Source organism: Solanum verrucosum, unplaced genomic scaffold (genome assembly GCF_900185275.1).
Source record: "Solanum verrucosum unplaced genomic scaffold, falcon-dt-bn FXZP01000261.1, whole genome shotgun sequence".
In the NCBI taxonomy this organism is placed as follows: Eukaryota; Viridiplantae; Streptophyta; class Magnoliopsida; order Solanales; family Solanaceae; genus Solanum; species Solanum verrucosum.
The window spans coordinates 5,661,336-5,677,568 of record NW_026019969.1 but is presented as its reverse complement, the minus strand read 5'-3'; the positions used below and the strand labels follow the sequence as shown (position 1 = coordinate 5,677,568).

At 31.6% G+C, this 16,233-nt stretch overlaps 2 protein-coding genes across 3 annotated transcripts; both read left to right on the top strand.

Annotated features, from left to right (window-relative positions):
- The first annotated feature begins 5,348 nt into the window (after positions 1-5,348).
- Positions 5,349-13,685, top strand: LOC125815996 (mannosylglycoprotein endo-beta-mannosidase). The gene is made up of 11 exons (XM_049495577.1): positions 5,349-5,585; positions 6,034-6,172; positions 6,400-6,627; positions 7,115-7,173; positions 8,079-8,127; positions 8,478-8,708; positions 9,868-10,037; positions 10,125-10,329; positions 11,325-11,987; positions 12,070-12,297; positions 12,629-13,685. Exons 1-11 carry the CDS (start codon positions 5,446-5,448, stop codon positions 13,421-13,423), a joined length of 2,907 nt encoding a protein of 968 aa, XP_049351534.1. The 5' UTR covers positions 5,349-5,445; the 3' UTR covers positions 13,424-13,685.
- A 43-nt stretch (positions 13,686-13,728) lies between these two features.
- On the top strand, positions 13,729-15,815 carry LOC125816027 (acetylajmalan esterase-like). 2 transcript variants are annotated; one of them, XM_049495622.1, is made up of 6 exons: positions 13,729-13,905; positions 13,994-14,232; positions 14,398-14,610; positions 14,702-14,850; positions 15,071-15,344; positions 15,564-15,815. In XM_049495622.1, the coding sequence occupies exons 2-6, from the start codon at positions 14,028-14,030 to the stop codon at positions 15,779-15,781; spliced, it is 1,059 nt and encodes a 352-aa protein (XP_049351579.1). In that variant the 5' UTR covers positions 13,729-13,905; positions 13,994-14,027; the 3' UTR covers positions 15,782-15,815. The 2 variants fall into 2 exon arrangements, with proteins under 2 accessions (XP_049351579.1, XP_049351578.1); XM_049495621.1 differs by having other exon boundaries at positions 13,729-14,232.
- Positions 15,816-16,233: the final 418 nt, after the last annotated feature.

Sequence of the window (16,233 nt, the reverse complement as noted above, 5' to 3'; positions counted from 1 at the left end):
TGAGCCTAATTATTTTATAGAACTATCAAGCATTATCTAATTTTATGGAACTATCAAGTATTATCCTTTGAAATATCTTAATTTAAATTATTAAAACTAATTAGATATCCTCATATTATAAACCTACATATATAAGTTTCTTTTAAAATTCATCATTTAAATAATATTTAATATTTTGAAGTTTTATATCAATTTCTTTTTTGTTATTTGTATTTTAAAATAAATATTTTTTTAAGGAAAATACAACATATAATCTCTAAGTTTTATCCTACTTCTAAACAAATTGAAAAACTTTTAAATTAATATTATTTATAAAACTAGGTATGGAAGTTTCTTTTAAAATTTATCATTTAAATATTATTGAATATTTTAACTTTTATATCAGTTTTTTTCCTTATAAAACATAATCTATGTTCTATCTTTACTTAAATATATATATATATATAATCGAACAATATAACTTATAATCTATATGTTCTATCTTTACGTATACATAAAAAAAAAATGAACTAATGATAATGATAATAATAATAATATATTAATGTACTAATTTTTTTAAAAAAAACAGCCAACTAAATATGTCGTTTTAATCTTATTTTGAAAAAAATAGTAATAATTATCCAACTAACTAGGATGTTTTAAAACTTCCTATTACACTCCCACTTCTAACCAAATTGAAAAACGTTTAAATTAAAATTATTTATTTTAAAAAAAAAACACGTATGGAAAAAATATATGGTGTTTTAATATTTATTTTGTAAAAAAAATAATTACCCAACTAAATCGGGAATTTTAAAACTTCCCATTACACTCCTACTTCTTTTAAAATTTATCATTTAAATATTATTTAATATTTTAAATTTTATTTCAGGTTTTTTTATTTGCATTTTAAAATAAATATTTTTTTAATAAGATAGAACCTATAATCTAAAAAATATAACTACTACTACTACTACTACTACTACTACTACTACTACTACTAATAATAATAATAATAATAATAATAATAATAAGTATAATGTTATGATAAACATAATTTAATGTCTTTTATGTTTATTATTATTATTATTTATTTATTTTTACAGATTTTCAACCTTAGCACAAGATACATGAGGAATCGTCATAGCAAAAAATTATTAAAATGATAGTCTTTATCACTATCATAAACATAGAAGGTATTAAGTTATGTTTTCATAATATTACTTTTAAAGGACAATCAAATTTCAAAATTGGAAATAATTTTATGAGAAATAAAATTTAAACTTTTGAATTTATCATTTAAATATTATATGCATAAAATTTATATTTAAAATAAATATAAATTTAAATATTTATATGCATACGTTTAAAATTTATATTTTAACTATTTAAAATAAAATTTATATGCATACGTTTTCTGATATAATTCAAATTAAAATTTAATATATCATCTACATACATTGATTAAATCTAATATAGTGATTGTACTAATTAAGATTATTTTTAATTTTATATTATATTTTACACAAATTAATACAATAAATAATATTTTGAATCTTTAAAATTTGAATAAACATATATAAAATGTTTCAACATGTTATATAGTCTTATGATATCAAATATTTCATATGGAAGGTTAGAATTGATAAATTATTAACATAATTTTATGATTCAAACTACATAAAAGAATAAATTTTATATATATATAAAAAAAAAAAAATTGTGTACTAATGATATTAATTTAATATTGCTCAAATACACACGTTAATGATTTGTATTATTATATTGTTATTACAATAAATTAAATATATTATTTAAGTGCATTATACATTTTATTAGTTATTTTTAATTATAAAATTATTACATTTTAAATCATCCGCACAACGCGCGGCACGTATACTAATTTTAAATTATGATAATAGTTCAAACAATTTGCTTAATATGACACATTGGAGTATAACATGCATTAAAGGAAGTATATTGGAGTAATTCCCTCTTTCCAATTCATATCCCCCAATAAATTAATCGAAATTCGTATGCCAGCCAAACAAGGATAGAAAAAATCGCACTAATATTTCTAGTTTAAAATTTTAGTAATCAATATACTCAATTTTTATTTTCTCTCCGATCCCCTATTGCCATAAGTTTGTTTTTTTTCCTAATTATCCGGACAAACCTCACTTACCTAATCTAGGAAGTAATCGAACTCAAATAGTAGGTTTGTTGTGTCGTTGTCTTGCTTTTCGAGAGATTTGGTCTTATCTATTACTTTTTTTGTCTAACAATAATTGTTCATTATTGTCTTGACACATCTCTTAAGAAATAATAAATAATAGAGATAATAATACTATATTATTCTTTGGTTTTATTAAATTTAGTGCTTTAAGAAATGTGTTAGATGATAAATAAAATATTTAATAGTAAAAGTAAAATAGACATAAAAAAATAAATTATCTCTTAATTTTCTAACTTAAATAAATATCATTAAAACACTACTTTTAATAGTATAACTTACATAAATCTCATAGTGTAAGGACATAAATTACATTTTATCCCTACTCTTTTTCAATTTACAAAAATCCCTTAAAATCAATGCTATCCGGATACATAGCAAACAAGTCGGATACACTAAATCTGATACATTAAAACAAATTCAGTTACACTTTTAAAGGAAGGAGAATATAAAATTGATTGTGAGTTTCCCAAATTACTCTAATCTAGTTGATTTAAATCTCTTCCAAATCTTAAAAAAGATTCAATCAAATCAAAATTTAAATTTTCTTTTTTCAGTTCTCTTTCAAATCCACTCACCTTCAATTCAAAATTCAATTTTTCTTCTCTCAATTCTATTCCAAATTGTCTAGCTTCAAACAAATTCAAATTTTCTCCTTTCAATTCTTACCCAAATCGTAATATATTAAAAAAGTCGAAAACAATAGTTGATACGTGATGAATACATTCAAGAATTTGGGAAAACAAGGTGAGTTATGAACGATACATAAGTGTTGGATTTCACATTTCTTCTCCCAATTCGTCGAAGATCCTTTTAATTTTGACTCAAAATTATCAAAAAAATATAAGAAGATACATTATAAATATTTTGATTTTGCTGAGACAATGAAGAATCTGAAGAAAAAAATAATCTGACATTCAAGAATATGGAAAAAAATATGAGCCTCGATTTGTAATGTATAAAATAGATAAGAGTTTTAATTTCACCGTAAAATAGATCTGACAATCAGAGGTATGAAATTACATATATTGTGTTGTTAATTTGATTTTTTGTTTGTGTTTTCAATATGACTATACAAGCGTGATACATTAGTATTTATTTATCTTGTATAAATTGATAAGTACTATACTCCTATTAATTAGATACATTAGTATTTGTTTGTGATTGATTTATAGAAATAACTATTTTATGGAATGTTTCACTAATTTCTTTAATGTTAACAGGTTGTTGCATCATCTGAGTATCTTTATTCAGTCTATGATTCTGGAAGAAGATACATTATTTGCCTTGAAAGATAAATATGCAGTTGTAGAAGAATTCAAGTTGTTAAGATACATTTTTTAGATAATGTATTATTTTATAGTTTATATTAATGTATCTGATACAATAAGATTGTGAAAGAAGGTGTATGTAAGCTAAAATAAAATGTATATATAAATGTATCATTTTGTAGTTGATAATCATGTATTTGATACAATAATAATATCAGTTTTTATGTATTTATGTATCAAAATACTTAATTTGATACACAATCCTTTATCAAAATAAACTAGATATATTGAAAATTAAGTATCATATGCATAGAACAAAAAAAGATTGTAGTAGTGATGTATCGAATCAGTAATAACACTAATAAAGATTAATTTAAGATCCAAGATTAAATTATGTATCAGCGTTTTCAAGAACACAAAAAAATGAAAAATCAAAAGATGAACAGAGAGGAGATACCTAAATTGAAGTTGAAATAGTTTTGACAGTTGAGAAACTGATTTTGAATATTAAACGTGAATGAGAGATACAATAATAATATCAGTTTTTATGTATTTATGTATCAAAATACTTAATTTGATACACAATCCTTTATCAAAATAAACTAGATACATTGAAAATTAAGTATCATATGCATAGAACAAAAAAAGATTGTAGTAGTGATGTATCGAATCAGTAATAACACTAATAAAGATTAATTTAAGATCCAAGATTAAATTATGTATCAGCGTTTTCAAGAACACAAAAAAATGAAAAATCAAAAGATGAACAGAGAGGAGATACCTAAATTGAAGTTGAAATAGTTTTGACAGTTGAGAAACTGATTTTGAATATTAAACGTGAATGAGAAAATAATTGCTAAGATTGTGTGACTAAAAATAGGAAGTGATTTGTGAAGTGAAATAAGGAAGGGATAACATTATTTTTGGGAGTTAGGATTTATAAGGCATTTTGGAGGATTCCTAGCTGGAGGAGTAACTCCCGTGCCTTAAAGGCTAATAATAAAAAATTATTGAATGGTCACTTTCCATTACTAATTTCCTCAGAAATGCACTATTTGGAAATCTTGCAAATGAGCAAGTCTTTAACGAGCTATAGTCAAGGTTTAAAACGTATCCATGGGTATTGAGCTTTGGTTTGTCGTAGATTTTGAAGTTTGAAACTAAAAAATTTGAGTTTTAAAAATTGTGATTTTTAAAACTTGAAATTTTATAAGTGAAATTGGAGCTTTTTCTTTTTAGGATAGATTTTTAAAATCTGATACAAAATCTATTATCAAACGCTCACTTAATTTAAAAATTTTGATATAAAAAACTTACAATTATATAAAAGATGTCCCCCAGTAACGTGGAACAAGAAAGAAAATATATGTAATGAATTATAAAATTAAATTCATTAATCGGAAAGAGAAAAGATTTGAAATTAAAAAATAGATTAATGAAAGTAACTGTGGAGAGATTTGTGGAGTGAAAAAAGGAAGGAAAATCATGAGTAGGAGATTTCAAATTAATGTATCCAGAAAAATGAATGATGGGAGCAAAAAACGGGATTTTTAATATTTTTTGAAATGATAAGAAAAATTAGAAAATATAATAATAAATGATGTATAGTTAAGTAATTTTTCCTTTTTAATAGAGTGAACAACTATGCACATCAATTTCATTGTTATGTTGTTTTTTTGTTGTTCAAAGAAAACAGGATAGGTGATGCGTCCAACCCCTTATACCAAACTGAGATTTATCCAAAAATCAAAAAGAAGAAATAGACAAGCTTGAGAGGGTCCCACCACAAACAAGAATTGCGGGACCCAATTTTCTTTGAAATCACGTGGAGTCGTCAACAATGGGACAAGAACAACCTCTTCCATAAAGTAGTAGCACTGATGATGGAATCATCATTTTCTCCGAATCCCCATTGTGTTGTGATAAAAGAGAAGATTAAGGTTGTTCTTTAGGGTTTCTTGAATGGTGAAGACAGTGTTGGATAAAGGGTGGTTAGCTGCCCGATCCACTGAAGTTGAAATCAATGGAGTACAGCTCACTACTACTCAACCTCCAACACAACCTCTTAACTCTCCTTGGATGGAAGCTGCTGTTCCTGGAACGTAATGTTTCTCTTTTTAGTCAAATCAGTGGAATCTGGTCACGGGTTTTCTTGAATATGTGAAAGTTCACTCTTAAAAATTGTTGCTTTTTGGGGCTCAAATGACTGAAATCTTGATGATAATTGTTAGGGTGATTTTGAACAATTGATTTAGTTATTTCACTTTAGTATGCCTTTTGTAGTTAATTAAAGATGTACAATCTTTTGTAATGATATGACTTGATTCTTGTTTGGTCACTTCACATTCACCACTTGAAAGAGTTTTGGTGTTGTAGTTTAAACTTCATAACCCCCATTTGGTATGGTAGCTAACATCTGGAGGAAAGTGGTGTCCTGAAAAAAATAAATAGCATTTTCTTGAAGGGCTTGATATGATGTTTAAATTTAAGCATTGTGGAGATGGTGCTTTGTATTGTTATATTTTCACTTTGTAGTTCAACTTTTTGCAGTGTTTTAGGAACTCTGTTAAAGAACAAGCTTATTCCTGATCCTTTCTATGGGTTGGAAAATGAATCAATTATTGACATTGCGAATTCAGGGAGGGAACACTACACTTTCTGGTTTTTCACTACCTTTGAATGTAAGCTGGTATGTATACATAGTATCTGATCTGTCTCATTTTCATTCGGTGACTCCTTTTCTGTAATGGGTGTTTGTTTCTTATCTAATATGTTCTCCACATTGAGTAGCTCAAGCATATTTATTTAGTCTGCCGAGTGAATGTTACAACTCTTTCTTCATTTCCTTTGTGATTTTGGAACTATTCCCTGTGTTCATTGCCGCTAATAAGTAATTGATTAATTATTATTTTTCAGTCAAATAATCAACATGTGGATCTTAATTTTCGGGCTATTAACTATTCTGCTGAAGTCTATCTGAATGGGCACAAGGAGGTGCTTCCAAAGGGAATGTTTAGGAGGCATTCTATTGATATTACTGATATTCTGCATCCGGATGGTCAGAATCTGCTGGCTGTGCTTGTCTATCCTCCTGATCATCCAGGGCGTATTCCTCCTGGGGGTGGTCAAGGTGGTGATCATGAGGTATTCTTCAAATTAAACTTGAGACAAATCATTTTGGAAGTGTTTTCTGGGGGCACATTATGATTATTCTCTCATGGGAGACATCAATACAATCACACAAAAAATATATGCTGGATATCATGTTCTCCTTGAGGAGGTCATTTTCTGGTGTTTGATTAGGAAAATATTTTCCACCTAAAGGGAAAAATGACTTCCCTCACTATGGGGAAGTTATTTCAGAACTATCTTAACTTTTAACTTCATATTACTTGCTCCAACTAACACTTAGACATCATAAATTTGGTGTAGGTTCTCTTCTTTTGGTATATGTCTTGTATACAATCAGTTTGGTTGTGTTTCCTCAATAGTTGTGTTATTTATAGTAAACTCGTTTTAACCAGAAAGTGTTCCTGTTTCATTGTCTCATTTGCAAAAGATCAGTAGTGAAAACATATGCTTCTCTATGATGTGTGGAACCGGCTCTAATTTTCTCTTCTCCACATCTTAGATTGGGAAAGATGTTGCTGCACAATATGTTGAAGGTTGGGATTGGATGACTCCAATAAGGTGTGGACGGATTTACTGTTTCCGAGCTAGTTTTTAATCAATTTCTTCACTGTAACACTTCTCTTTTGACATTTGGAATTACCATATGAATATATATATATATATATATATATATATATAGAAGTATCTCAGTTAGATGAAACATAGCATTTATGAGATTTTAGCCTGCATTTTTACATAAATAACCTCATCTTTGCATATTTGAGTTTAAACATAGCGGGTGACAGCTTAGAAAAAAGGTGAAGGGATTCAGTAGGTTGATGTGGAAAAACCTTCCTTTCAGTGTATCAGCGTTATACCAAAAAGTAGAGAAACCTACCCAAGATGTTTTTACATATATAATGTTTAGAAATTTGCGTCTGGGATATGTTTTTTGTGCTATAAATTTGATCAACTGATCTCAATCATAAAAATTGCCAAATCTCTGTATTGAACTCAGATTCAAATAAACCTGGACTTTCCTTTCTCCTCTTTCGAAGAGTTTATTAACCAATTATATAGTGCACAATTTCAATTTTTCGTCTTTCTAAAATTTCTGTAGATTTAGGGTCGATGGACTCTTTGTTCAGCAACTTTCAATGAAATATTCATATGAATAACTTGCATATAAACTGTAGTTTTCAGGCCCCACCAAAAAATATTGTTTTATAAACCTCCCAAGAAGTTAAGGTGGAGAAATTTTGTTCTAAAAAGTATGCAATGACCTTATCATCTTATAAATTTATTTCATTAAATATGAAGTCCAAAACTCTTATTTGAGTGTTTGCATTGATATTGTTCCTCCCGATTTCTTGGATTGAATAAATTCACAACAACTATTGCCAAGTGCAGTATTTCTGAAACAAAATTAAGCAGGATTGTTTCACTGTAAATGTTAATGTTGTGTGATATTCACATTATTACAGGGATAGGAACACTGGTATCTGGGATGAGGTATCCATTACTGTTACAGGGGTAAGATTTCAATCAAAATTTAGTTCTGGCTCATGAATCTTTAGTCTGTTTCTTTGAATAGTCATTGGAAATTCTTATGGTTCTGTTGTGAACTTCGCTTTTTAGACCTGTGTACTTTCAACCAGAAAACTGTTTTCAACTATTTGTGTGTACAATTTTGGGTGTTAGTGGTCAACTTTACCTATCCTCTCTCTTTTTTTGTTTTTTGTTTTGTGATGTTATGTTGCGTCTTTTAGAATTTGTCTACAAACGCCATCAAATCCGTAGCTCTGAGATATTATGTGCTGAGTTTTACCTGTCGTGGTTAATATATAGTTCCTGATTCAGATTAAATACCAATTCTGGTGCAGCCAGTGAAAATAGTAGATCCCCACTTGGCCTCGTCTTTTTTTGATGGCTACAAGAGAGTATATTTGCATTCTACGGTAGAGTTGGTCAACAAAAATGCCTTGGTAGCTGAATGCTCGCTGAACATCCAAGTGTCAACTGAACTCCAAGACGGTACTTTCTTAGTTGAGCATCTTGAGACACAGCATGTGTCTATTTCTGCGGGTGCAACCATTCATTACACATTTCCTCAAGTTAGTTTCTTCTCTCTCTCTTTTGTTTTGTTACTTTCTTTTTTTCTTTGATTCTAATAGTAATATTGATATATGTATTTCTTCATCCTTTTCATAAAAATAGTATAAAAAATGTTGTGGAGATATAAATTCTAATTCCAGTCCTATAAAACATCTTGTAGTGTCTCAAGCTTGTATACAAAGTCACTTTTTAATGGCCGAATTTGGTCTATGGTTGAGAAAATCATGAGTAGGACACGGTACAGTGCACTTCCTAGTTAAGGTCTTATAGTACTATTTTAAAAGAATGCAATTCACCAGTTTATGTTGGCATATTTGTAAAAAATCCAAGTGATGGTTGCACACCCTCTGGCTTTAGTCTACTGGATGCTTTCCTTGGTGATCTGGATAATAATCCATGTGGGAGGGGCTGTGAAAGTTTCTGTTACTGAGTTTCAGTGTTACCTCCAATATTTCTTCCAGTTGAATAAATCATAGAGTTATACAGTACTGAGAGAATATGCTTGAGATGGTAATCCAATAACTTGTTACGATTTATCTTAATACCAATTACAATGAGGATGTTGGTTTGACCAAGGATTGTCTAAACTTTGCAAGTTTTTCTCACGTTTCTGTTCTTAGAACGTTGTCTTTTATTCACTCTTTGAAGTTGGTGAACAATGGTGTAATGAAACAGGACAATAAAGTGCCTCATGAAAAACAAATCCTGTTTGGATGTTTGATCCAGTTCAAGTGCTGAATTAGCACATGCTCTAAATCGAGTACTCCACTCTATATGAAGTTCGTTATTTTTGTTGTTGGTTTTTAGATGTTTGTCTTTTCTGGGTGTATCTATTCATTGTGCCTCCTTGTTCTGCTCTCCTCGCCTTTAACTTGGTTTTGGTGTACTTGAGCTGAGGGTCTTTCGGAAACAGCCTCTCTACCTCCACGAGGTAGTGGCAAGGTCTGCGTACACTCTACCCTCCCCAGACCCCACTTAGTGGGATTCCACTGGGTATGTTGTTGTTGTTGTTGTTGTTGCCTTTGCTGAATTAACTATTTGTTTGAAAATCAGTCTTCTCCATTGTACTGCTCGTCAACTTATCTCAGGTTTATTCTGTTAAAAGGAGAACTAAATGAAAAGCTTATAGTCTAAGTGGATTAAATCTTCCCATTGCAGCTTTATTTCTATAAACCCAATTTATGGTGGCCTAATGGCATGGGAAAGCAACATCTGTACAATGTCGAGATAACTGTTAATGTGAAAGGTTATGGAGAATCGGATACATGGAGTCATCATTTTGGCTTTCGCAAAATTGAGAGTCATATAGATAGTGTCACAGGTGGAAGGTAAATCTCCTCCCTTTATCTTCTCCAGAGAAATTTGTCTCGTCCGTTAATATAATGGTCTTTCTTTTGGCTTTGTTTTCATGACAGGCTCTTTAAGGTAAATGATCAGCCAATATTCATTCGTGGGGGTAATTGGATCCTCTCAGATGGATTATTGCGGCTTTCAAAGGAAAGATACAAGACAGATATCAGATTCCATGCTGATATGAACTTCAACATGATGCGTTGTTGGGGTGGGGGACTGGCTGAGAGACCTGAGTTTTATCATTATTGTGACTTGTATGGTTTACTGGTGAGAACAATCACTTCTAACCCCACCTCTCTGTGTTTGTGGGTTCTAACTTGTTATTTACGTGTTGATGTGCTCTGGCTTGTGTGTGCATGTTCTAATTTGTGTAGTTGGAAAGGTGACCTCTTGATTACAGAACCAGATGCCAATGTCTTAAGGAACAACTTTATTGATGTGAGCGTGAATCACTCTCTATATGATTGTTATATAAAAGGTAGAAAATCTCCTTATCAAAATAAAGAAACAAGAAAAGGTAGAAGATCTAGACAAGATAAAGGATTTTTCACAAATAGCATGTGTCATAGGTGTACTAAAATGCCATAGAACTCTCCCATATTTTCATTGTTCTCCTGAATAGACCTCTCCTATAAGGCAATGGAATCAGAGCATTCCTCAGTAAGCCCCCTCTTGAGTTTATGTTTATCTAAATTTTAAGCTGTAGAGCGCTCCTCTTTACCCTGCTTCGTATGCCTGTGTCAGCTTCCTTTGAATTTCTAGATCATACGGATTGAAACTTGAAAGTGAAACAGAAGCCGACTTGCTTTATCGTTTCTAAAGGGTAACTTGACTCAGAGATAAAATATCTGGATGGTTTTGTTGGCAACTATTATGACATTTTTTTATTTTTTTTTGGCGATGGTGATTATTACAACATTTGTTGTGGATGTCCACATATCTTGCTACGCTGATGAAGCTACATACTTAATTGGACTCTTTAGAGCAGAGGCATTCATTGGTCTTCATGTACAGAGTATATATAATTTGGTTCTCGCAGAATCTTGCACTGATTATTTGCTTTTACTATAGAAAGTTGCTACTTCTATTCAGTGTGTGGAGTTCCATGCAACAGTCCATGGATAGACACATAAAATTGGCATCTGCTTCAAATACAATTTAAAATGTTATAAGTAGAGTTACTTGGAGATGAAGTGCATTTATAAATTAGCTCCCTGTAGAATAAAAGAGGATCACAGTGTGAATATCTCATTCTTTGGCAGGTTTGGCAAGAGTTCTGGATTACCGGAGACTGTGATGGACGAGGTGACCCTGTGTCAAACCCAGATGGCCCACTTGACCATGATCTTTTCTTGCTATGTGCAAGAGATACCATTAAGCTTTTGAGGAACCATCCTAGTCTTGCCTTGTGGGTTGGGGGAAATGAACAAGTTCCACCACCTGACATCAATTCTGCTTTGAAGAATGATCTACAACTCCATCCATATTATATGAATTCAAACAACAGTGGCACCTCAACAATTACTCCTGTGATAAAGGACCCAAGTCAATATCTAGATGGTACTAGAGTTTACGTTCAAGGGTCTATGTGGGATGGGTTTGCAGATGGGAAAGGGGACTTCAGCGATGGTCCTTACGAAATTCAGAACCCCGAGGACTTCTTCAAGCATGACTACTACCAGTATGGCTTTAATCCCGAGGTCGGTAACGTGGGGATGCCAGTAGCGGCTACTATCAGAGCAACTATGCCTCCAGAAGGGTGGCAAATTCCTCTGTTCAAAAAATTATCAAATGGCTACATTGAAGAAGTTCCCAATCCTATATGGACTTATCATAAATACATTCCCTATTCCAAACCAGAAAAGGTTCATGACCAGATATTATCATATGGGAAACCAAAAGATCTGGATGATTTTTGTCTGAAGGTGAGTGGAATGTTTCATTGATTTGCAAACTATTTTTCATTGTTTCTGCGTTTGACTTATTCTGTAAATAAATCATATACAGGCACAGCTTGTTAACTATGTTCAGTACAGAGCTCTTTTAGAAGGCTACACTTCCCAAATGTGGAGCAAATATACAGGTGTTTTGATATGGAAAACTCAAAACCCATGGACTGGTCTAAGAGGCCAGTTTTATGATCATCTCCTCGACCAAACAGCAGGATTCTATGGCTGCCGCTCTGCAGCAGAACCAATTCATGTTCAGCTTAATCTGGCAACATATTCTGTAGAGGTAATCATTTGTCTAGCATTATTAGAGGATAAGTCTGATACTTTGGCTTAAATAATAGGAAGTGGATATACTTGAACTTTTATAATAAATATTGGAGGCTAGAATTCAGAACCTGAAGTCTGTGGCATTGATCAGACTTTTTTTTTATCTTTTTGGAACTTCTCCTTCTGCTTGCCTTTTCAGATAGGGAAATAAATGTAGTAGGTATTACTTCTTCCATATCACCTAGACTTAAATGTGCAACTTTTGCATCCAAAAAATTGATAATGCAGGAACTAGCATAAGATTTGGCGGAATTTTACTGTTTTCATGATTATTTTACTGTCTGTAGGTAGTGAACACTACGTCAGAGGAACTTTCTAACGTTGCTATAGAAGCCTCAGTTTGGGATTTGGAAGGCGAATGTCCATACTACAAAACCTCTGAAAAACTTACTGTGCCACCCAAAAAAGCTATATCTACGTTTGAGATGAAGTATCCGAAGTCAAAGAATCCAAAGCCAGTTTACTTTCTTCTTCTCAAACTCTATGATGTGTTCGATAATCGCATATACTCGAGGAATTTTTACTGGTTGCACCTAACTGGTGGTGATTACAAGCTTTTGGAACCATTCAGGGAGAGAAGACCACCCCTCAAGATAACTTCTCTAACCTTTATAAAAGGGTCGAGCTATGAAATGCGCATGCATATTCAGAACACATCAAAGAAGCCAGATTCTAACGCTCCACTGTATAGAAATAACTTTATCAGAAGAAACGGCAGCTGTGATGAATTGGCTTCATCAGAATCTTTTGACCTTTTGGATGGGGAGAAACATGAAATCAGTTTATACGAGAAGATTAGGAGGAACTTTTCAAGGGAGCACAACAAGGCCAAGGTTTCTGAAGTTAATGGAACAGGGAAAGGAGTTGCTTTCTTTCTTCATTTCTCTGTTCATGCTTCAAAGGAGGAAAACAAGAAAGGTGAAGACACACGTATCCTTCCTGTTCATTACTCCGACAACTATTTTTCACTGGTACCTGGTGAAGTGATGACAGTGACCATTTCCTTCGAAGTACCTCCTGGTGTCACTCCTCGGGTCACACTGCATGGCTGGAACCACCATGATGTGCATACCGTACTTTAAGTCAGTCATCTCCTTGCTCCAGTTTGTTTACAGGTGTTGTTGTACAATAGTAGTAGTTCATGTCATCGTTAGTTCTGGATGTCAAAATGTTCACTCTTTTGGTGCTTTGTACTGAAGTTTATCCTTTAACACTGTAAAAGAAGTTGACTCTGAGGGAACGAGTCTGAAAATAAGAGCTCTAATGCTTGTCGAAAACAGCCCAGCTGTGCACCATAGTAGTTCTGACATTTTGATCAATAAAATCGTTGTAATTTCCATTTAATGCTATGTGCATGAGTACTCCTACCTGTGGAACTGCATTTTTGAAATTTTCAATATAGTTTGTCAAACATGGTCAAATAATACTGAAAATACAAAAAAGTTCCTCAAGTCTGGGCTCAAGAAAAACAGACAAGGATGGAACAATAAAAGAGTTGGTCACCTAAACAAGAATTTAGCAGTATGCTCATCTCACTCAACATAACATAAATATAATGTAGCAGGTATAATTAGGCACATAATTCTTTACTAATTGATTATGTTATTGACCATTAAGATGCTTGATCTCTTACAAGTTCTTTCCATCATCAGTTTCTTGGTTCTTCTGAAGAGTGATGCTCAGGTAATGCTTGAAGTTCCTTCATTGATGAAATGCAAATTTGACAAAATATATCAGTTGGGTGACTCACTTTCTGATACTGGAAACTTCATCAGAGAGAGCTTCCTTGGAGCTTTCTCCCCATTTGCAAAACTTCCTTATGGTCAACACTTTCCTCAGAATAAATCAACTGGACGATGTTCTGATGGTTTGCTCATGATCGATTTCATAGGTACACAACTTCAACATTCTCTATGATTTTCCAAACTTTTCTGATGGTTTGCTCATTCATCTGTATCAGTAAAGTCACAAAACTACATTTTGTATCGTTAAAGTCATTGAACTTTACCCGTTATATCATTTAAAATGCTTTTTTTAATGATATGTTGTTATACAGCACTGGGATGTGGTCTTCCTCTGCTAAATCCCTACAAGGATCAAAATGGAAATTTTACACATGGAGCAAATTTTGCAGTAGCTGGAGCTACTGCTTTACCAGCAGAAATCCTGATAGATAAGAAGATAAATTCTAATTCACTGATTACCATTAGTTCATTAAATGTGCAACTTGATTGGATGTTTACTCATTTCAAATCCACTTGCTCTACTGGTAATTACATTTAAAAGGAATTATAATTAATTACTATATAAAGTTTTTTTTTTTTTTCTAATTTACTTTCCTTGTTCCTTTTATATGCTAGATTGCTCGAAATACCTAAAGAATGCACTTTTCCTGGTTGGAGAAATAGGAGGAAATGAGTTTAATTATGGTTTATTGCAAGGTAAAACGTTGGAGGAGTTGAGAGCTATGGTTCCTGAAGTTGTTCAGATCATTATCAATGCTGTTAAAGTATGTTTTTTTTTCCTTCTCCATTTCCTATGCTTTTAATACGCGAAACTTACTAAAGGTGTTTATATTCACGAACATTAAAAATTATGTCCACTCATCAATATTTGTATAATTAGATCAATAAATGCATGATATACGTGTTTTACATAAATTTTAGTACTTTTTGTGATCAATCGTCCTTTTTTCGGCTTGCTAATTAATTTGTTATTTCTTCTTTCAGACAGTCATTGGTTTTGGGGCTGTCCGAATTGTTATTCCTGGAAATTTTCCAATTGGTTGTATACCGAATTTGCTGACAATATTTTTTACCAATAATTCAACTGCATACGATGAATACCATTGCTTGAAAGATTTAAATAACTTGGCATTATTCTACAATCATCATTTGCAAAAAGCCATTCAAGAACTGGAGAAAGAGTATCCAATCATTACACTCATTTATGGTGACTACTACAATGGTTATGTATGGCTTCTGCAAAATGCCACAAGTCTTGGTAAGTACTCAAAATGTAATTCTTTATATTTTATGATTATAACCATACTTCATTATTAGCGGAGCCAGAAATTCTAGTAAAGAAATTTTTAAAAAAATGTTAAGAATGTGATGCATGATATATATTTGAACATGCGTTATATACTTTCCTTCTGTAAAAGGGATTCAACAATTTATATATATATATCGAAAAATCACATGTCACGATTGAAATGTGCAGGATTTGACAAATACTGTCTATGGAAAGCATGTTGCGGAATAGGAGGATCATATAATTATGATAAAAGTAGAATATGTGGAGCTCCAGGAGTTCCAATATGTGGTAACCCTGCTACTTACATAAATTGGAATGGAGTTCATTTGACACAAGCAGCATATAAATTGTTGGCAATATGGCTAATCGATGACATGTTACCTAAACTAAACTGCCCACTTTAGGATTATTTTTTTCTACTTTGCAAAGTTCAATGTATGGAGCGACCAATGACTCTTCATTTTTCTTGGAAAAGAATGTACACTTTGTTTTATTTTACTCTACTCGGGTTGAATTGATACCATTTTTAAGAAAACTTTTATTAGAGGTGCATTTTATTAAACTAAAAACTTTATTAATGACACTTTAGAAGTCAAAAGGTGACTTCTACTACTGCCTCCGTTCAACTTCATTTGTTACGTTTCACTTTGTGAGAGTCAAATTGTATAGACTTTGACTAACATTTTAATTTTAGTATATATTTTTCTCTATCATATTAATATGAATAAAAGTTATAACTTGTATTATTTTTCGTATAGTTTTTTAATATCAAAATTTTAAAATAGTGAATTAATTTAATTCAATTCAGCTTCAAAAATTAGTCAAATCTGACCAGTGTTTTAAAAGGCGGGAGCGT